This window comes from Pseudopodoces humilis, chromosome 3 (genome assembly GCF_049639895.1).
Source record: "Pseudopodoces humilis isolate 2021_Gansu_Grassland_sample_001 chromosome 3, ASM4963989v1, whole genome shotgun sequence".
NCBI lineage: Eukaryota > Metazoa > Chordata > Aves > Passeriformes > Paridae > Pseudopodoces > Pseudopodoces humilis.
In genome coordinates this window covers 7,194,322-7,216,325 of record NC_142202.1, presented here as the reverse complement: position 1 = coordinate 7,216,325, position 22,004 = coordinate 7,194,322, and the positions used below count along the sequence as shown (strand labels likewise).

The following is a 22,004-nucleotide window of genomic DNA, read 5'->3' as shown; positions in this document are numbered from 1 at the left end:
TTGGAGATTTACTATTTTATCATAGTATATCCAAATATCTCATGACAGAAGTAAAGTGATATTGAGGCATCTTTGAGTTTTATTTTGTAACCCAGCTTTGCAAACATACTCTTTTTCTTTCAATTAATTTTAAAATTTAATTTTATTGTGGACAGGGTTATTGAGTTTGAGGATTGAGTTGTTTTGGTAGTTCTACAGGGCTGTGTGGATGGCATGATTTTTAACTCCTATCACACATTAGGTCCTTATATTTACATGTTAATGCATGTTTTACTTCAGCCCAGGAGCAGGAAGTGGGGTTTTGAGGAAGAGGAAGAGGCATAATCAAAGACTAAACTGCACCCTGGAACTATATTGTAGCAACAGCAACATGGGGATTACTTGATCATGCAAGTCATTAAGACTTAAATTCTTTGTAGAGCTAAAATAGTATTAGGTAGAGTTTTAGAAAAATTAATATAAAAGTAGATTGCTTACAACTGGAATGTTTTCTTAGGTGGTTTGAATTTTTTCTATGGACTTCACCTTTTCTTTGATCTAACAACAAAACATCCTCCCACTGACTTCTGATGTGAGGCTGTCTTACATGAAGCACAAAATGAATTTTCTTCTTCTTTCACATCCTTGATAGATAGCATAAAGGCATGCCCATATTCCAGTCTAGTACTCAATTTGCATACTTTTGTACCAGTAAAAATATTAATCCTGTAATCTTTCTGACCTTCCATTGGTTTACTAACAGATTTTATTGTGATGATTCTAATGTTAAAACTGCAGTGTATAGCAATGCTTTGATTGTGGCCATGTAATAGTTACAGCTCTATAGCCAGGTTTTAACTTAAAATTATATTGTATCTATTTTAACTAAATTAGGTCATTAAAACTTCATTACCTATATATTTTTCAAGCATAAGAATATATGACAACTGTTCACATGAATATGTTTTGGCATATGCCCCTTGGCCATTCCACTCAGTAGTCCTGACAACTCACAGTGTTGATAAACTGAAGATGCCCTGTGGCTAAGGGAAAGTTAGATAAAGAGGACAAGGAGCCAAGCAAATGTTACTATTCCTGCCATGAGGAATTCAGTGCAACAAGCTAATCATGGTATTTTCACTACATATTTTGCAGTGGTTTGCTCTGGCTTTGCTAACAGCTGGAGAGCTCACACGGCTGCAGCCTCCTTGGTGAAGAGTGAGAGAAACCACCTAAGCAGTGATGGTTTACAAGGTCATGTAATGCTTTGAAGGCTCAAAGGACATCTGAGTTGTGCTGTGAAAGTGGCAATTACACTGCAGAAGTAGCAGATGGCCCAGGCACCAGTTCTGTTTCAAATACTGGCTGTTCATGTCTTGTGGCTTTCAATCCGGTGTGAGCCTTGAGAATGCATCAGTGTATAACGAGAAAGTAGTAAATGCAGGGATTTTCTCTGTGAGGGACTTGGGTCCTTGGCTTTTCAACTGTAGTGTGTTTCTCATATGGGAGTTTGGTCAGGTGGAAGGTGGTGAGAATGTTAGACCTTGGTATCAAGTAGAACCATGGCTTGTATTCAGTTGACTTTCACGCCTGATCCTGTTTCATTATTTGCTGGAAACACTTTGCAATCTCTTTCAAGCTTCATAGGTGTTGTAGGTGATAGCTGTAGTAGGATATAAAAGCTTGTTTGGTTTTCTACTTGCTTAGTCAAGAGCTAATGGCTAATTTAGCATTATTAGAAAGGGCAAAGCACAGCTAGCAGACCAACACAAATGTATATTTTTATTCAGCATCTAAGCTGATTTGATTGACTGAAAATAAATGACGGCCTGAAATACCAGTCCAATAATTGTTCTGAACAAATATTCTGTTATGTAAGATTATTAGTGGAGAGGTCATCTTAGTGATGGTGATAAAGAAATTGCTCTGCTCTTCCAGTTTTTACATTAGGTATTCATGCATCTTGAAGAGGGTGGAACTCCATATCATTTTTCCTGAACTTCTTGCACTGAAATAGCTTTGGGTAGTTCAGTGCTTCCCACAGGTCATCTCTTAGCAACTGCAGTTGCCTAATTAGATTTGTCCCTTTGCAAGATGGTTTAGGAAGAATTTAGTTTTTCCTACACATCATCTCTAGGATTCTTGCCACAATAGAAGTACTGAGAAGAGCAGTGGTGGTTTTGGTACCTTTCCAGACAACTAGAATCAGGGGGGCTGGCTTTTGCAGAGTTTGCTTTGTTTGAAGATTGAGATGTAGTGTTACCTTATTTCAGCCTGGGTTTAGAAGTGGGAATATTTAATCATAATGGAGGTGAAATTACTTAGAGTAAAAGAATCCAGAGAGCCCCAAATTGTTAGGATTGTGATTTTTAAATCACAGTAAGTTCAAGGTTTGTGTATAACATTAAGTTCTTTTATTTATCCTAGCTGGTACAAATGCTAACTAACCAAAAGCTTCACAATGCCTTGTTTGTAGGAAAGCACATTACATGAAGTATTTTTGTATGAGATGAACCTGAGGACTCGACTTTGATCTCCAGCATGATATTCAGTTGCCCTGTAAACACTTTTGCTTTGGCGTTTGTTGGTATCAAGTCTTTTGAACTGTATTTGACATTACCATAGAGTTTTGGAAAATAATGTGCAAGTTTTTGCCTATACATCTTAAGAGAAAACATCTAAATTATATTTAAAATTATCAACCCAAAATACCCTATTGCAATCTATTAATTTAGCTTTTCATCAGGGACCTGTTGCAGGGCAAAACTCTAAATTAATTGTTTTGCAGTTTAAAGACTGTAATTTCACTTCAGAGCCAACCTTGCTTGATTAAAACCACCTTAAATGAAACAACCAAGAATTCTTTTGAGTAAAGTTAATGAACAGAAGTTAGTGTGCATCTATCCTTTTTTGGAAATAGAAATCAGTAGGTAAGAGTATAGGATCCATTTTTAAAGTGAATTCAGATGATGTATATTCATTTTTTCATATTTTTTAAGGAAAAGCTTTGTAAAGGAAGTACTTACCACAAGAAATACTTGAGTCAGTGAATGTATCTATTCCTGTTTTAACTTCAAAGTATCTTTTATTCCTTAGTGAGTTGCTAGGTCTGTGAATGACACTAAAAAGAAATTGTCCTGAAATCCCAGCTTCTGTGGATACTGTGTTTCTCTATCATGTCATTCCCCTGATTATTCTTTTTTCTTCTTCTCTTAGACTCATGCTTTGTTGTAGTAATGAGGATTATTTTTAGCCCTGTTTTCCCATTGTGCAGCAGAGAAACTGGGCAGGGGTCTAAGCTGACAAAGCAGATTGAGCTGTTTTTCTTGACTCTTTAGTCAGAAGCTTTGCATTCATGGACTCACTAGGCTTTCTTTCCTGCCCTTGCTGTCATCAGTGTGTTTAGGAAAAAACTGTTGTTATGCCAACAAAATCCAAATGGGTTGTTGCTTAAAGAAAAACAAAAACTCTCACAAGCCTTAGTGTATCTCCTTGTCTCTGTTCACTGTTTTCTATTCCCTGTTCTCAGGGCTGCATTTCCTCAGGTTGGTTTGCAGACAGCTAAGGGAGAAACAAACAAAATCCCTGATGGGGTTTTTAGGGATCAACAGTTGGTTAGAGTGTGGTGCTGGCAACACCGAGGTTATTGGTTCCATCCCCAGACTGGCCATTCCATTAAGAGCTGGACTTGATCCTTGTGAGGCCCTTTCATCTCAGAATACCCTGTGGTCTGTGATCTAGAAATAAAGCTCAGCAGTTAGTAGGAGTCATGTGTTGTCTTTTGCTGCCACTTACAGAACTCAGGGAACAAAAGCCAACCTGTTAACAGTATGGCAATGTGAGCCTGTGTCATGATCTGTGGAAGCATATGCACCTTCCTGGCATTGCCTCTGCTCTTTTTCTTGGTACTTTGAACCTCTTTAAAAGATAGACATGCTCAATTTATTTTAAATTAATAATATAATTGTCCTTAACCTCCTCACTTCCTGATGTCTGTCGATGAGTATTTCCATGATAGGTGTTAATGCAAGAGGCAGAAATAAATCTTGAATGAGCTGCATAATTCAATTTTGCTGTCCAATCTGTAGAACTGTCTGGGGAAAGTATTGTAGACACTGGACTGGCTGAAATATTGCTGTTACCTTCAGCCAAAATTAACCTTCCAAAATTAGACTAACTTAGAAGTCAAATCCTTTGTTTAGTTTTTAGTTTGTATTTTTACTTGAGTTCCTTTGGAGTATGATGATTTCTAGGGTTGGTTTTTTTTTTTCAATAAGTCTCTAACTTTAGCCATGCCATGTTTCCCCTTTAAAAGTCACATTATGCTGAGATGGCTCCAGGAATCTGTTCTTAAGGAAAAGGTGAAATAATGGAAATAGCACATTTTTCTTGAACTTGGATTGATTCTTGTTATTTGTCTTACTAGTTTTTGAATTAACACCTTGGTGGAAGTCAGCAGTAGAAACATCTGAGAAGAAAAACACCCTCAAAATATTTGTCAACAGATTTGAGCAAACAGAATGTTTGAATCTGCCTCAGACCTTGAGGTTTTCCTTGAAGTCATGAGGACAGAAACATTTTACTGAGATTTTAGATTATTTGTCACCTGAATATTCAGTGTGAACTTCATTAGTGCTCCACAAGTCTTTGTTTCACTGCCCTATTCCTAAATATATTTTAACTGAGAGAACCTATGCTAGCTATAGGTGAATTGATGTTTATATTGCAAAAATCCTATCAAGTGGGGTTAGAGTTACCATTTCTGTTTTATTTTTTCCTGACACTAGTCATGAAGACCTTTCAAAGCTACTGTATACATGTTTGCTCAAAGTGATTACTAAAAGGAAATTATTAGACACAGGCATCAGCTTACAATATCCCTAATACCAAAACTCTAAAAGGAGCTTTATGCAGCTGCTCAGCAGCCTGACTCTTGAAGAATGGATGTTCACCTCTGACTGTGTGGTGATAAATACTATTCTTAGCAGAAGCTAGATAAGATGGACTTCAGAACACATTCAGAATACATTTGATACTTATTGGAAAATAAAAGGAAACACTGCTCTTTTTTCACAGGTATGAATGCACACCAGTAGCACTAGTGGTGCAAAAGCAAACTGCTGCTAATGTTGGTGTTTGATAATCCTAGAAAGGATTTTTTCATACCCATAGTCTGAACTACAGAACACACTATTTTGGAGTGATGGCTTTAATTTCTCACTAGATAAATTAAATAAAAGGGATGCAGTGGTATCAGGAAAGGAAAGGGTATAGATGCCTCCACAAAAACAAGAGAGCATGTGTGGCTGGGCCATATTGTGAATATCAGTTATATGAAATCCATGTCATAGATAATTTTCTAACATAGATACAGTCAGTCTGCACCAGGTGCCTTTCATAACCTCTATTAACCACTGAAAAATTTATGAACAAAAATAACTGCTTTTCCACTACAGCACTGAAGTCTTGCTGGCAGACAGTAAGATTTTTCAGTTAGCCATCTGAGAGCAAGTTCACATATCAGGTTCCCATCTGTCAATAGGGCAGCCCAAGGCACATGGCTTTTATGGTTTTAAAGCATCAACCCTCAAAGAGGAGCTGCAGCAGCTCTAGCAGCAAAGCATTTAATCTTTTTTTGAGTGGTTCTGCTTCTTGTGTGAGACCCTGTTGGCTACAAAAAATTAATAAATACAATTAATTTTACTTATTGGCTACAGTCACTAGATACAAAGAAGCAGAACTTCACATAGGTCAGCTGCTGAAGCCATACCAATGAAACGTTACTTTGATTAAATACTGTAGACCTTCAGGTAGCCTGCAACAATGCAAGATATTATTCTGGTAATAGAAACACATGATAAAGATGGTCATTTAGAAGGAGCAATAGCCTGAGGTTATTTTCTGGATGAGTTAATTTTAAGCTGTGGTTCGACAGGCTACTGGATGCAAAAGGAATGGTAAGTTTGGTTTCATTTGCTCAAACTCTGGGCCTAATTCAAAATCAGGTCTGAAGCCCTCTGCAGAGTTTACTAGAGATAATGTGGCATAATATATGTATCTCTTTAGAAGAATTTTGGTGCTTCTTTAAGTGTATAGCTTCAGGTCCCTACCTCAAAAATTATCTTTTGTGATCAAATGTTTATCTCCATTACAACCAAATAACTAAATAGGATTTGCAATTTGAAGGCCTTTTTATTTCTCCCTTTCCTTTTTAGATATTTCAGAGTATCAGAAAAATAAGGAGGTATGTGTATCATGATTTAGTAGGTTTAGAAAATAGGACAATATATAGTTTCAGCTGCAGTTTAGCTCCACATCCTAATGTGTTTTGCTGTCAGGATGGAATAAATTTCCCAACATATTCCTACAAATCAAGTTTTGAAGTTGTGTACCTTCATTGCAGTCTCTATTAAAGGCTCTGCACATACAGGTGTAGGCAGATGAATAAAAGGAGTGCTCAGAGAAGGATACTGGGTTGAATTCAGTGTTACCCCTTTCCAAAGCAAGTGTATCAGTCATCCTCCAGCATGGGATTTCCCCAGAGGAAGCAGGGGCTGATGCATGTCAAGTTGTTTGGTAGGTGTTTGCCAAGCCCACTCCAGCAGATGACGACGCACTGTCACTACTGGCCCTGGGATGCGTGCTAAATTCAGTCCTGTCGTTCTTTCTAAATGAATTTTGACAGGACTTGTTTTGGCTTGTGGACTGGAGAAAAGATTGGTTTCCTTCACTAGTCAGCTCTGTTTTGATCCTTTTCGGTATGGCCATTCACTTCCCAAACAAGACTTACACTGATAGAGCACCTGTAAATCATAGCCCTTGCTGCCTTTTTTTTTGCTTCCCTGCCAGCCTACAATTCAGTTTCCATTGGAGCTGCCTAAAGCCAATAAATGTAAGCTTTTAGTATGCAGACATTGTAAGAAATAATAAGTCCTGTGGATTTGAAACAAATTTTAGGCAGAGTAAGATTGTAATTTGGGATGTAGACTGATTTCAGACATTAATTCAATTGATGTGGCTTTACAGTAATTCAGCATAATGTGCTCATGCCATTAGACTTGCACAGAAAAATGCTCCAAATAGCTATAATGAATAGTTTGGGTTTTGAAAACCTGAGAGAGCAGTTTTACCTTGAATCATAACTGGCATCTCTCAGAATGCTTGCACATTAAGAAAATTCAAAAAGGTATATGAATTTGAGTAAATTTCAGTACCACCTTGGGTAAAATGAAATTTTAGTGTCACTCAAGCACTTCTGGAGATACAGAGGTAAAATCTGCTTCACCTGTACAACTTTGGAGGAAACTAACTCTGATTCAAGAAACATGCCTTATTCTGTGTGAAAAACATAGAGAGACTTTCCCAAGAGGCTGAAAATGTCAGTCCCAGTATTTTTTTAGTGCAATTTAGCTGCTTAAAGAATCTTGATTCTTACCTGCTTAGTTCCAAAGTCATTTAGGTACCTCTGAACATACCCAAAAGAGTGTTGTATGGAGGGCACCTGTGGAGTTCACCCCAAGGCAGCTCAAAACTCTTAACTCTCTGAGCTGAGGAAAAAAAATGAAAAGAGAACCCAAAAGGAAAAGGAAAGCCTTTGCCTAAACAAAGACAAGATAGCCCACAAAGTGAATACCCTGTAAAAAAAAAGCTGGAAGCTGCCTGGGAGTGACAGTTTTAAAAGCACCCAAGATAACAACACCTCCACACACAGGGTTCTAATTTTGGTAGAGTCTTATGATACAGTAACAATACTGGGGGGCGCAGATAGTCAAAGAATACAATAACATTATTGATTACCCCAGGACATTCCACCCCTTATCCCATATTGTCTGATTAATGCCCAAATTAATTCATTTCAACTGTAAACACACATGTCTATACATATCTACATATAACTGTATACAAATACAATTTCAGTGGTCACTGACCATCCCCCAGATATGGACAGAGTTCATTTGGTCCATGACTCATATGTCTGTAGAAGTTTCTCTTGGGAAACTGGAGCTGCATTCATTCTGGTGGAACTCTCTCTGTTAGTAATTTTCTCCTTTTGTTTATGCACCCGTGCTGCCAGGACAGAAGTAGGCTTTCCATCCCATCTTCTCATGTCTTCCTCATGCTCATATGGAAAGAACCACAAGTCAGCTTGTGGGGTGCACCCCCTCTCCCTACATCCTGGGGGAATGTTTGCTGCTGATGAAAGGGGCTCAGGGTATGTACTGACAAGACTTGAAGAAGGCCCTCTTTAAGTTCCTTGCTGAATTTCTGATGAGTCTCTGTGATCCTGTCTTCCAATTTCCACGTATGCTCTGTCAGGTCTGTTTCCACAGATGACATTTGTGCTTCTGTTGGGCTGTCTACAGGGTCTTCATATACTCAAAACCTCCTTTTCATACATTGTCTCATCCTCCTCAATCCACTGCAGTGGTGCTAGGGCATAGGCTTGTGTCCCTAGTTATGAGAGTTTGAGCCATATCAGTGTTGTACATTTTACCAGTTCTAGACTCTTAGTGGTTTGGTTGTCATCTGAAAGAAGGGTCTCTATCACAGCCAGTTCTCACAAGCATTGGGTTCCTTGCTCCATGGTCTTCCAAAGGCCTTGCTGCAGCTGGAGATCTTCTGGGCAAAGGTATCTCTCCTTCATACTTATTAAAAACTGTGTCCAGAGGCTGAGAGGTTCAGGCCTCCCTTAGATTCCCTGATCAATATGCAGATCATATGACAGGAATCCCAAGTGCCTTGCTTCAGTGCTGTCCAAAACTGTACCATCGCCTGTGGTGTTCCAGACTCAGATCAACCAACTTAATAATGACTTGTCAGGCCATCAGGTGAGATTTTTCTCAGATAGTGAAGATTTTCTAAGCACAAAGACTCGGTGATTATTTCTGTTTCTGATTCCTCTGCTGGCTGCGAGGGTCCTGGCTCCCCATCATTCATTAGGCAAATGGATTTGGTTTTAGATTTCCTTCTCCGGACAGGGGAAATTGCTATTGGCTGAGGCTGCCCTTCTGGTTTAACTGCAGACTGAGTGACCAGGGTGTCTGCTGATTTGTTCTCCTGCCCCTCTGGCTGTACCTGCTGCTGTATGAGCAGTGTGATAAGCATTAACCAGGGCTCAGCACATTTCAATAACCTTCTTCTCTTTAGATCTGTCATTATGATTTTTATTCAGATATTTCTTCACCTCAACTGGATTCTGAATTAATTCAGGAGGAGAGTTCTAAACTATTAGGGTAGAGAATTTCTTCAGGGCTTGGCCTATATCCTCCCACATCCCACATCACTCAGAATTTTCCACTACTATGGTGGACCTCTGGACAACCACTCTGGAAATCTCATCTCTGATTCTAAACATGCTGTAGGCTATATAAAGGAGAGTTAAAATAATTAAAAACAAAAATGTGATATCTTTAACATTCAGAGGCTACTGAACATTCTCAAAATGTGACATGTCAGACCTGAAGGGAGAGAAGGAGGTAAAAGGCTGGGAAAAATTATCTTCTACTTTTCCCCCACAGCTGGCTGGGTGCAATTATTAATAAACCCCCAAAAGAAGCAGCTGAGACCAGGACAGAAAAAGAGCAGAGAATGCACATCCCAAAGAATAACTCTCATTACCTCTGATGTTAATCTTTTCATACATTATTGTCACAGAGTATATCAACACAGCAATTCTGGTTTGTGTCCCTGATGTGGGCAGAATTGTCAATATCAATGGATAAGTATACATACCTAAGTGCCAGAAAGCCATTATTAAAGTGGGTATCATGGTGACAGTGAGTGTTGTACCCAATACAAGGAATCTGGGACAAGAGTGTTATTTTTTCACTTTCTCTTTTTTCCCTGTTAAGTTGGGCACTAAATTTGACTTGGTTTGAGACAATTTTAAAGCACAGCACTCTGGAATAACTTGTCTCCCCTTAAGGGTTCAAACAATCCCTTCCCACCAATAAGGAACAAGATACTATTAGATAAGTGAAGAAATAACAGTTTACTAAGAAGCAGAACAGCAACAGACAAAAAATAATGGTAAATTAATGCTACATACAAAATTGCTAAATCTTGTGGACCCCCCCAAGAATGAAGAGAGATTTGAAAATGCTGGGGGGACATCCTCCATCCCCCAAGCTGGTGCTCTGCAGCCAAACGCATGGTTTGAAGGACAAAGGGAAAGGTGGTGTGAGTCTTCCTCCCATGCCCATCCCCACTCTGCTTATCTCCCCAAAAACTGGAGGTCCAACTGGTATTCTCCAGATCAAGGGCTGGAACTCACGGAGGGACTTCAGATTCCTTGTGGCAAGAGATGACAGGGCAGGCAAGGCAAGGTGTCTGGGCTTGGATGACTTGTGGTCTTCTCTCTCTTTGGTCAGGCATCATTGACAAGTTGGGGCAGCTTGGAGTGGAGTGGCAACAGGTGGGTGCCTGTGGAATTTGCCCCAGGGCAGGTCAAAATGGCTAACTTTATGAGCCAAGGAACAAAAAACTGAAAAGAGAACCCAGAAAGTGAAGGAAAGCCTTTGCCTGAACAAAGACCAGGTAGCCCACAAAGCAAATACCACATTGCAAAATAACTGGAAGCTGCCTTAGAGTGACAATTTTAAAAGCATTCACAATAACAACCCCTCTACACACAGGGTTCTCGTTTGTAAGGTCTTAAAGGTACAGTAACAATTTTGGAGGGGGGCTGCAGATAGATAAGGAATAAAATAATATTATGGATTACCCCAGGGCAGAACTATATTAGATTTTTGGTAGCAGCTTTCAATCTCATCTAGTCCCACGTAGCTTCTTAGCTAACAGCTTCAGTCTATAAAAAGTTAAGAGTTTGACTGTCATAGTCAAATGGGCAAGATATTTACTAGTAATTTTTTTTAAAAAAAGTGATCTAGCATAATGTCCTACTTGCATTATTTCTGTTAAGGGAAACTCACAATGCAGAATTTGTCTTAGAGGAAAATTGGTGTGGGTGTTGGAGTTGTATGTAGACTTGTAAAGACATGCAAGTGCAGGGTACGGTGATACTGATTGGGATGTTCTCAGTCTATTTATTTATTTGCTGACTACTAGGCATTACCTGTAAAAAGCCTTGCTTCTGATTAGACCTAATCAAAATGAGCAGGAAGGGTTTGATTAAAATGAGCCAATCCTTTAATCTTGATTTGTGTTCATGCTGCCTTGAGGCTAATTAATGCCTGCCAAGCTGAAGCAGATAACTCCTCCCTCTATTGATACAATGTTGATGCCTTAAAAACCTATAAATGAGACAACACACACTTTTGAGATAATATTAGTATAGGAGGTAATATAAAGCCTGATCTTTATTGGAGGCCTGTAGGGGCAGATGTGAAAAATGTCCACAAAAGCCCACCCTCTGGGTGAATACCATTTTTGTAAATTTAGCAAATCAGCATAATTGATAAAAATCACCAATTAGGAGCACAAGTGGTGATGCAATTCCCCTCCAGTTCAAGCCCCTTCTAAATCCTCCCCTCTTAGATGGAAACTGAACTAATTTATGAAAAAATATGTCCTGAAGAGCTGTTTTTGGCCTTGGTTCCTAGGAGGAACCAAGATAGGATAGGGGCTTTGGAATGTGTTTTTTGCCTACTAAGGCAGGAAAGAGTACTGGGAAAACTACCTATGAATGCAATAATAGGTTACAAAGCTACAAATATATGTAATACAGAAAATATACAGAAGAAAAAAAATTACCCAGCATCAATGTGACTATTGTGGTGGTGACTTGCCATTTTCAAACATATGGATCTGTCTCTATTCTCCTAAAAAGTGTGAACACAAATTGTCTGCAATTTGAGCAAGGTCTCTGGCAGCAGGGACAGTAACATTCTGGAGGCAGTTGTCAAATTTAGCTCTTCAAGGAAGCTTTGCAGAGCTTTGAGAGTGTCTAATTCTGCAGGGTTTTTTGTAAGGAGAACCCAGCCATCCTTGTCTTTAAGCAAAAGATAATGGGCCAGGTGATCCCATCATGATTATAGATGTTTTCTCTCCAAGTTTTTCCACAGAAATAAGATCCTTCAGGCACCAGCTAGTCTCCCTGGCAGTAAGTGTTTTTCCCATTGCACTGAAATCATAACTGCATAGAATGACCTTAGGATATGTGCAGGAGATAAATGTGTTCCACCTGATACACAGGTGACATTAGGTACTTCCTGAGGGTCCTAAAATACTTGGGATATTGAATGTCACATGCTGTTCTGCTCACATACTTTACTCAAATCTGCTTTGTAATATCTTGCAATATATGTCAAGGTGTTGGGGGAAAGAATTGAAGCTTCATGTTTTCTTTATTAGAAAAAGCCCACAAAAGACTAAAATGTTTCTGAGCAAGTTATATCTGGTGAGTGGAGAATTGACCTGAATCTGGAATTGGTGGAGGTGAAGATATTAGTTGTAATCTGGTATGGTCCCCCATCCTTTTGGACTGCTGTCCTCCAATGCAGTGGTACCTCATATTCTATAGTCTTGCTATCTGCAAATTCTTCCCTTGCTTGCTCAAATTTAATAAATCCAGAAATGTATCTGAAACTACTTAAGCTAGCCCTTACTCAGTCCTAATGCCTCAGTGTCTTGGTTTAAAAGCCAGGTGTCCACCAAGGAAGGTGGGAACCTTCCTTTTTCTCCAGATGGTTATTACTTTGAAATTACAGGGCTTTCAGGCAAAGATATGGGAAAAAGAATAGAAAACAGTTCTTTACTAGAGTATGCAGATATATATATATGTATGTATATAATAGTATATAGTAAAATATGTAACTGGGCAAACAACAGTGACAACAAGCAGAACCACAAGCGCAGTCCCAGGCTCTCCCGGCCGCGGGCGCTTTCCCCTGGCTGCAGTTCCGCTCGCAGCCACCAGGGGCGCTGGTGGCTCCCGGCCGGGCAGGGCGGGTGCGATGGTTCCCCCGCGCCGCCAGGGGGCGCTGTGCCGCCAGCTCGGCCGCGTTCCCCTCACACGGGAATGGCGGCTCCAGCGACAGAGAAAAGGGGAGTTGGCTCCCTTTACAAAACCCACAGGGAGCAGCTGGTCTCAAAGCCATTCCATGTGGCGAGCTGGACTGTAGCAGAGACTTCTGAGCAGTGGGCTGGAACTGCAGAGGCAAGCAGACCCAGGGTGGCAAACAAAATGTAGCGAAAACCTTGAAGCAGTGGCAGGACCAGCAGGTCTGGGCAGACATGGGGTGTCCAGTTAAAGTGTAGCACAAAAAAACCCCAAAGCAGCAGAAAGCATGGCGCTGGGCAGTTTGCAGCCAGGCCCCTGCAAACAGCCAGAAGATATTCCCTCCAGAGAGGGGGAGAGTCCCGGGTTTCCCCTGAGGCACCTAAGCAGGTGGTAAGGGAGAGACCCAGTGAGGTTGGGTAGTGAAAAGGTCTCAGTTCAATGGCCCTCTTGTGAGCAGAGGCTTATGCAAGGTAAGGAGAAGCAGTGAAGGGCAAAACTCAGCAGTAGCATTGAATTGTCCCTGCAGCTGCAGTCCAGCACCAAGACCACAACCATCTCTCCTTTGGTCTGAGAGAGAGAGAGAAAGAGAGAGAGCTGAAGTCTGAAGCTAGCCCCAGGCTCCTAGTCAAGTCTCAAAGTATCTCTGCACTTCCCAAGAGAAAACCCCCCAGCTAAGAGACTGCAGCCAACTGCACACCTTCCCCCCTCCTCCCCATTGTGGCCACATCTTTTGTCTCTCTTAAGTATCATCATTCCCATCTTTTAGGCAACAAATGGGAGAAAAATTCCCTGTGCCTTACGTAGGCCCCAGAGGGAAAGGTAGATGGTTTGAGTGGAAGACATAAGGGGGAAGCTTAACTGTGGTGAACTGACTTGTGACCTTCAGGGCTGAGCTGTACTTGCAGACTGTAGGAGGAGCCTGCTGGGATCACTGCCTCCAGAACGCCTCAGCTTGGACAGCTTGAATATGTCTCGGCATTTAATGTTAGGATATTTCACATAAGAAAACCTGCTCCCTTGGAACTCAGTTTGTAAATTTTCTGTGTTGTGGCTAATGGCTGTCTTTGTCTTCCATACCCGACCCAGATAATCCAGTCCTGGGTGGTGATTGAGATGTGATGCATGTCCTGGATAAGACAGAGCTGGCTTAGCTTGCAGTCCTTTTCCTAAGAGTTTCCATCTTCTGCATTCCAATACTAACTTATCTCTCTGTACAGTGTCTTAATTCTTCTTTGCCAGTAAAAAACCAAAAAAAATCAAAAAAGGAAAAAAAAAATCTCAAGGAAGAAGCAGATTCAATGAAAAGTTTGAATCCTGTTTTTCTTGGTAACTTGGATATTTTCTAACCCCGTTCTGTACAAAACACGTCTCTAGACAGGGCCTTTTGCCAACCTGAAGTCTCTGTGGGACACCACCATTTGTCAGTGCCATTTCAGCCCAGCTTTATTTTTGGCAGTAGGATGTAGTTAGACACAATAGCCAACATTTCTGCAGTATTTGGTATTTTGAGAAACACCTTGGAAAGTATTTTTTTTCTTTTCAGCACATCAATGGAAATGTCTGAAACAGAGAAAGTCGATTAATTTGGAGAAGGATCTCCCAAGTGTCGATTTTCCTTTGCATATGCCCAACAATTTCTTTTTAGGAACAAATGCAGGAGGATATGCCCTCCCATTTCTGCATCCCAGCAGGTTGTCTTTGCATGCCTTGTCTTTTAAACAGATCCTTGTTTTTGTGATCACAGATTGGAACCGAATCATGTGCCTCTCAGCTTGCTGTGGGGGAGAGTCTTTCCTGGGAAGAGCTGACTTTGCAAATACCTAATTACAGCATAATGTGATCTTTTAGAGTCAGGGAATATGCTTCAATCTGTCTGGCTTTGGGTTTTTTTTTTGGTTATCAGATTTGTATCCTATAGAAAGATGTGCGATACCTGTGTATGCTTTGCTCTGTGGATAATTCAAATCAAGATCTGATTTAAAGCCTGCAGCACTTAACACTAGTCAACAGAATAATTATGTGATTGGTGCTGGGAGGAACTAGCATCTATATTAAAGGGAGAGAGGAGACTATGTTAGAAGTTAGATGAGCAAGTTAATTAGCCCTGCCTCTGTCACCAGTGACCTTCTGTGACCTTGTGGTAAAGCTTTTGACCGTCAGATTGACATGTATGTCTTGAAAAGGTGGTATTGCTTCACAGAAAAGAAGCTATTGCCTAAAAAGGTCCCCAAAGCCTTGTAAGGTTTATCTTATTAAACTTTCTGGTGCTTTCAGCCCTGGCATGTATTAGCAGGTGGTATTTCTAATGCAGATTTAAAAATGTAACTTCTAAAGTATTTTAAGCATTGACTTTTTTCAGGAAATTGCTAGAAATAGTAGTATGAAAGTAAAAGCTTGAAGTGTTTTCACTTTCTGAAAGTACCAGAGTTGATGAGTTTTTAAACACACCACATTTTAATGAAAAAATCCAATTCTTGCTAAGCTCTGCTATTGGTCTCTGAGGCTATCACTGTTAGTAATGGATTAGGGGAACAATGTCACTGAACTGAATTCCCCTTTAATATGCCACAATTGAAAGGATGATAAGAAGACTTTCACATTTCAGAAAGCTTTTTGATTGTAGTAACTTCAATAACTTTAAATTAAGTTATGGCTTTACATTAAAATGTATAAAATTATGAAGTCCCCACATCACAAAGTAGTGCAGAAATGGTTAGAATGACTTCGTTGTGCTGATGAATTGAGCACGAGATGAACACTGGCCTACTTCTAAAAAGGTGAACCCTATTAAAATGATTTTTAGTAAGGTTTTTAAATGGTTTCCATTTTGCTATTTGCATAATTAAAAGGGAGGGAAAACTACTCAGACTAGGTAAAGAAAGAAGAGCCTTTGTGCCTCATACCACTTTTTCCAGTTTAGTTTCATTTGCAAAGTTAAAACTTGAAGGTACAGCCATCATAAATTTTAAGTTAGAGGGCTTGAAGTTTGTATTGCCTTCGGAGAGGGCAAACACCACTGCTTTTCCTATTCTGGATTAGTTTTTAACCTGGCTTTCTATCCTTGTTTTGTACGTGCAGAGTATTTTCATTCTCTAAACTGGTGTTCCTGAGTGTGTGTTTAGCCAGAACAACCAACATGATTGATGTGTAGGTTTCCCATTTTACATCTCTGCTACAGTGCCACGGACTCGTGCCCTCACACGGAGACGTTTACAAACATATAATTAGGATATTCTGCAGCAAACCAGCAGCATAGCAGGTCAAATGCTATTAGTGAAATGAAACTCCAAAGTGCATTTGGAAGAACACTGATTACCAGACTAAATAATCCAGAACAAATGGCCAGAGTCTAACAAACAAAAATGAGTAATAAAACCAAGCATGTTGGAATATTTTGGCAGTTAACTAGTTTTTCCTTTCCTAGATAATCATGCAAACCTAGTAGCTGTTACACAATGCTTTGCATGCCAGGGATAATGTTGCTATCAGTAGGAAATCACATCATTAATTTGTATAAAATTTGGACCTATGAAGGTATCCTGAGCTTGCCAGTCTCTCCTAAGAAATTTTTTTTCAAGCACACATTGAAAGAGTTCTGTAAGTAGACAGAAATTGTATGTGATGCGGGAAATGGATTTTAATACAAAAGATTTGAAAACATCTCTCCTCCTATCACTGAGTGCTGGCAAAAGAGAGCCCTTCATGCAGCCTTGCTGGCCAGTCAATGGCTTCCTGGGCTGCAGTGAAGTCCATGCTGAATCTCTTCTGCATCTCTGTGGAGCTTTTTGACATTTCTGGCACTTGGTGTCGATGTGCTGCTGCCCCTCCCAGCTTGCTGTGACCCTCGTCCTCTTCTTGTCACATCTGAATTTGGGAAGCATCTTTCCATACGTTGCAAGGAGCACTCTTTTTCTCCTGTCTCTTTCTTCCACTTTGCTGTCCATTGCACCCAACAGGACAGAACAGCCTTGCCCTGTAGTGCCCTGCCACAGCTCTTTGATCAATGCTTGTGATGTGAGTGCTTCTGCCATCAGTCACAGTTTCCTCACTACAGGGGAACACTCCCAGCCAGCATCTTTGGGCAGAGCAGCCTGTATTTCAATGAAGCAAGAGCTTCTTTGTGTCAAGGGCACAGCAGCTCTGGGCTATATTAACATATCAGCATTGCAAACAGGGTAAATACAGATCTGGGTTTTAATAGAGGGCTAATTTGTTCAGAGATGGTTGTTGAAGAGCACATTATGTCAAGCCATATGGCAGGAAACCTTCATACAAAATTAATTCCATCATTATCTGGTAGGGTCTGCTTGTTTCCATTTTCCCAAGGATCTTTTTTGTGTTCAAAGAAAGAACCTGTGATATTCAGTCATCAGCTTGGTGCACAGATGTAGAAAAGAAGTTTACCTGCTGTTCGTAGTGTGTCACATAAGTGTATGCTTAGAGCAAAGGGATTTTTTATTTTGCCGTTAGAGCTATCATGCCAAAACAATGACTAATGGCTTTACAGAAAAGGCATGACAGTCAATTATCTGGCCATACATATCAAGGTGAATGCAATAGGTCTTGTGATGTGTCCAGCGAGATATTTTGGTACCTTTGAGCCTTTGGTAGTCATAAACTAGAATTATTGCAGTAACTTTTCAGCACAGTGCTAAAATGCTAACAGAATGCTATGTTTTACATTTGATTTTCTACCATATTCATCCTTCAGGAATTACTGGTTTGGGACTTTTTGTAAAGAACTCTCCTTTGAGAACTAATTATGAAAAATGTTTCTCTGTTTCTCACTTTCAATTGCCTGTTAGTCTACTGCAGTTCATCTTGAAGGCATTTTTGTAATGAGTTTTTTTCATGAACTTTAATACAACCTGTGGCAGATCTGAATGAAATAGAAAATTTAACTGCCAAGAAAATAGTTTTTATCTCTGCTGCTTTTTTTTGTTTGCTTTTTAAAATTTGTTTTCCTTTTTTGTGTAATATTGAAACAACTGGTTTCTTAAATAGATAGTTGTTGTAGTTTGGAGGAATAATTCTTGAGAAATGAGTGAATAATTAGGACAGTTTCCTGAACAAACCACTTCCTTGACCCCATAGCTGCTGCATTCAAATAACTAAATGTTGTGTTCTTCAGAGGAGAATGTACTTCTCTGTCTTGCAAATGTACTTCCCACAGAATCCAAGACTAGTGAATGATTTTAAAGTTCTCTCTTTCTGTGTATAGAAAAGGAGTCTATCCCTGTGCTCCAGATGAGATTTCCCTTGCAGATGTTTGGGTGACACTGGATACATTTGTAGTATCTCTCTGATCAAACCTAGAGTGTTTTGTTCAAAAGTTATATTTATAAGTTATTAAGTCACGCTAAATGAACCCACATATGACAGAAGCTTCATCAGGTTTGTGAAAACTGTGTTAATGTACCTCCCCCAATTTCTCTAGGTACAAATGTGACTGCAAGTTGCACAGTGGATATATCACAGTGGGGACTATTAACTTATGGGAGGGGAAGGAGGGTGTCTCCCACATGCTTCTCATTAGTAAGACTTAAAAAAAAAAAAAGAAAAGGAAATTTTGGGAGCAACTCAATGAAAAGATTCTGGTAGGTTCTGGAATTCATTCAAGTCTTTCTGCAGATAGCCTTAATCAAAACAAACCCAAACCAATGGAAGCATTGTGGGAGCTTCATGAGGGAAATATTTTTAAAGTCCTTTTGTGTCCATATGTAGTGAATATCCTGCAGAACGGAACACAGTACCTGCTGTGTTCAGTAATGCTAGACAGTAGTATTAGCATGTCATGATTAGCAGAAAGCATTACATGACTGCAGAATAAATCAGGAAGCGTCACACAACCACAGAAAAAAAAGAGTTGCCAAGCTGGGCATAAGAAGGAAGTGGGAAATACTTCTTATCTGCTTTTCCTGAGCTTAATAAAGACATTTCAGAAGACTGTTTTATAAATGCATAAATGCTGATGGTTATTGAAAGGACCATTCACAGCCCATGGAAATATTTTTGGGTTTTTTGCTGTTCATTTAATTTTTCAAAATGGTTGTAATCAATTTGATCAAGCAAACCTTATGACATTTTACATTTCATTCCACAGAAATACCTCAGGAGCTTTTTCTCTGCAATGCTGAAATCTCCATCATCTCCACTGAACATTGATAAAGTGGGGCTAACATTGTCAAAATACACCATCTGTGAATTCTCACCCTTCTTCAGGAAAGGTGTTTTTGACTACAGCAGCCATGGGACCAGCTAAGTTTTGAGCCAGGATCCTTATGCTGGAGGAGTACACTTGGAATGGTGCCTTCACTTTTGTGCAAGAGGAATGAGGAAAAGAAAAACAAAATGTGTCTCCTCCATACCTGGAAAGTTGCATCCAAACAGCGCCAATTAGAGATAGCTACACCCCCATGCTAACCTGTGTCCAGCTCTCAAGGTAGAGCCTGCATTCTCCTGGCATGGGGTATACAGACATTTTTGTGTTTGGTTTGTTAATACTGTACAAAGATTCTGACTCTTGTGATGACTTTGGATCCCCTTCTTGGCAGCAGTTCTTTCTTCCCATTTGCTCAGATAATTTGTTCTGGCTGTTTGAGAGCATCTCATGTTTACCATGGCCGTGTGTCATGCTGACAGAGGGTTTCTGAGCAGTCTTTTGGTTTCTGTCCGAGCTATTCCTTAAAGAATCCTATCCTTTGTTTCCTTACCATGTTTAAGGTAATGATCATACTCCACTGTTGTTTCATTTTCTTTCCCTTCCAGATACACTGTTTAACTATTTGACTGTATAATTGTATAGTTTTTCTCAGAAGAATTAAAGGGCCTGGGTAACTTGAATGCTTACAAAAATATATGCAGCAGAAATAATATCGTTTAAACCCTGTCAGAGTCCTCCATGCTTGATTGTTTGGAGGCAGAACAAATCACTCACCAAAAAAGAAGCAAAGGAAGCAATTGTTGTCAAGCAACATGGTCAGCATCTTTTCAGATTTCGTAATCATTCAGACTGTAAATGGAAACTCTGCATTGTACAGAGCTTATAGCTATGCATAAAGCTGATGCAAAGTGCTATATATTGTTTTTTAAATAGCTTCTTCACAATAGTTGTAAAACCTGAGGTTTATTTGCATCAGTTAAAATTTATAGGATTTAAATAATAGTACTTTAAAATGACTCAGGACTTACTCAGACTTGCACATGTATATACAGGTAGAGCTCCTTTTATATTGCTGCAGATTCAAAAATATGTATACACTGTGACTGGAATTATGTGTACATGTTAATGTATAAAAATTGTTTGACAGGTTGTATAAAAATCAGAATTTAATAACTTCCAGTTATTAAAATGTATAATGAAAGGTAAGTTTTGTGTGCCATTTGTTCAGAGTGTGAATGATTTTTTCTGAGTTGACATCACTGACCACTGGTATGTTGTGGAAATCAAACTATTTCATGTCATTAAAAATTATTATTAAAACCTAAAGTAACAACACTGGTGGCATTTTTATTTCACAACCTAAATTATAGGAACATCAGTGTTCTAGATTTAATATGATACATACATCCATGGTCCTGAAGAAGCTGGCCAAGGAAGTGTCTAAGGCACTATCCATCATACTTAAGAAGTGGTGGCACTCTGGTGAAGTTCCCACTGACTGGAGAAGGGGAAACATAACCCTCATTTTAAAAAGGGAAATGAGGAGGACCCAGGGAACCACAGGCCAGTTAGTTTTACCTTGGTGCCTGGCACAATTATGGAGCGGGTCCTTTTGGAAACTGTGCTAAGGCTCATGGTAAATAATGTGGTAATTGGTGGCTGCTAATAGGCCTTCACTAAAGGCAAGTCATGCCTGACAAATTTGGTGGCCTAGGAATACCTTCTAGAGCCCCTTCCCATACTTACAGGGAGCTTGCAGGAAGCCTGGAGAGGGACAAGGGCATGCAGGGATAGTGGTAATGGCCTTAAGCTGTTTTTATTAGATATTAGGAAGAAATTCTTGACTATAAAGGTGGCGACACACAGGCACAAGTTGCACAAAGAAGCTGTGGGTAGGCTCTTCACTGGAGGTGTTCAAGGCCAGGCTGGATGGGGCTGTGAGAAACCTGATGAGAAACACCAGTGTCCCTGCCTGTGGCAGAGGCATTGGACCTAGAGGACTTTTAAGGTCCTTTCAAAACCAGGCCCTTCTGTGATTCTATTATGGTGTTTAAAAATAACTGGGTTCCATTAATAAGCATGCCACAATAAGCATCTCTAATTAAAATATAAAAAGAAAACGAAAAAATATTAGAATGGATGATTTAAATTTTCAGAGTATTTTTATAATTTTGATTCATTTCAGGGAAAACAAAAGGTAAAATTTCTAAGCCCTATCAGCAGGGTAGGATTTATTGCCTTTGAATATGTATGACTTAATCTGACTCTAATTGACTTAGGTATCGTAATACCTTTGACTGGGAAGCTAAGCATTCCAGTCAAACCTGTTGATTCCCAAACTTTTTTTTCACTAGGTTCTGGATGTTCCTGAACTCTCTCTTGCACTGGACCACTAACTGCCTGTGCTTGATCACTGACAGGGACCTGACCTTGTGATCCTTGCTCTGCCCAGTGGCTTTATTACACCTCTCCATGCTCTCCCAGGGCTCTCTGTGCACATTTCATCCTCCTGACCACAAGGCTGTGTCTTCCTTCCTTCTTCACTCTGCCATTTGGCTTTGTTTGTGCTTCCCAGATCAGAAAGTGGAGGTTGAGTGCTTGCTGCGTTCCTGTGGTGAGCTGAGTAACTGGAGTTTGGTGTTGCAGCAGGTTAATGGTAAGTACATGTGTCTCTCTTGCTCTGATGCCCATATGAGTGCTTCAGAGGCAGAAATTGGGGATGATAAATAAATGATCCTAAATCTCACTTCAAAGCCAGTGACTATTCTCTTTCTCCTTCTCCTTTGGCCTGTTCCCATTACCATATAATAAAGAATTAATGCTTCGGAATCTATAGGAAAATGATTTTGCATAACTATATAACATTATTTCCTGTGTGCTACTTCTATGAAAGGACCTAGC

General features: G+C 39.8%; 1 protein-coding gene across 4 annotated transcripts in view; it reads left to right on the top strand.

Annotated features, from left to right (window-relative positions):
• KIF16B (kinesin family member 16B) overlaps positions 1-20,429 on the top strand; it is a 137,715-nt gene extending 117,286 nt beyond the window's left edge. For all 4 annotated transcript variants that reach the window (XM_005525425.3, XM_014254682.2, XM_014254683.2 and 1 more), the window contains one exon: positions 19,044-20,429. In XM_005525425.3, coding sequence (XP_005525482.2) covers positions 19,044-19,202 — 159 coding nt within the window. In that variant the 3' untranslated portion in view covers positions 19,203-20,429. The remainder of the gene's footprint in view (positions 1-19,043) is intronic.
• Positions 20,430-22,004: the final 1,575 nt, after the last annotated feature.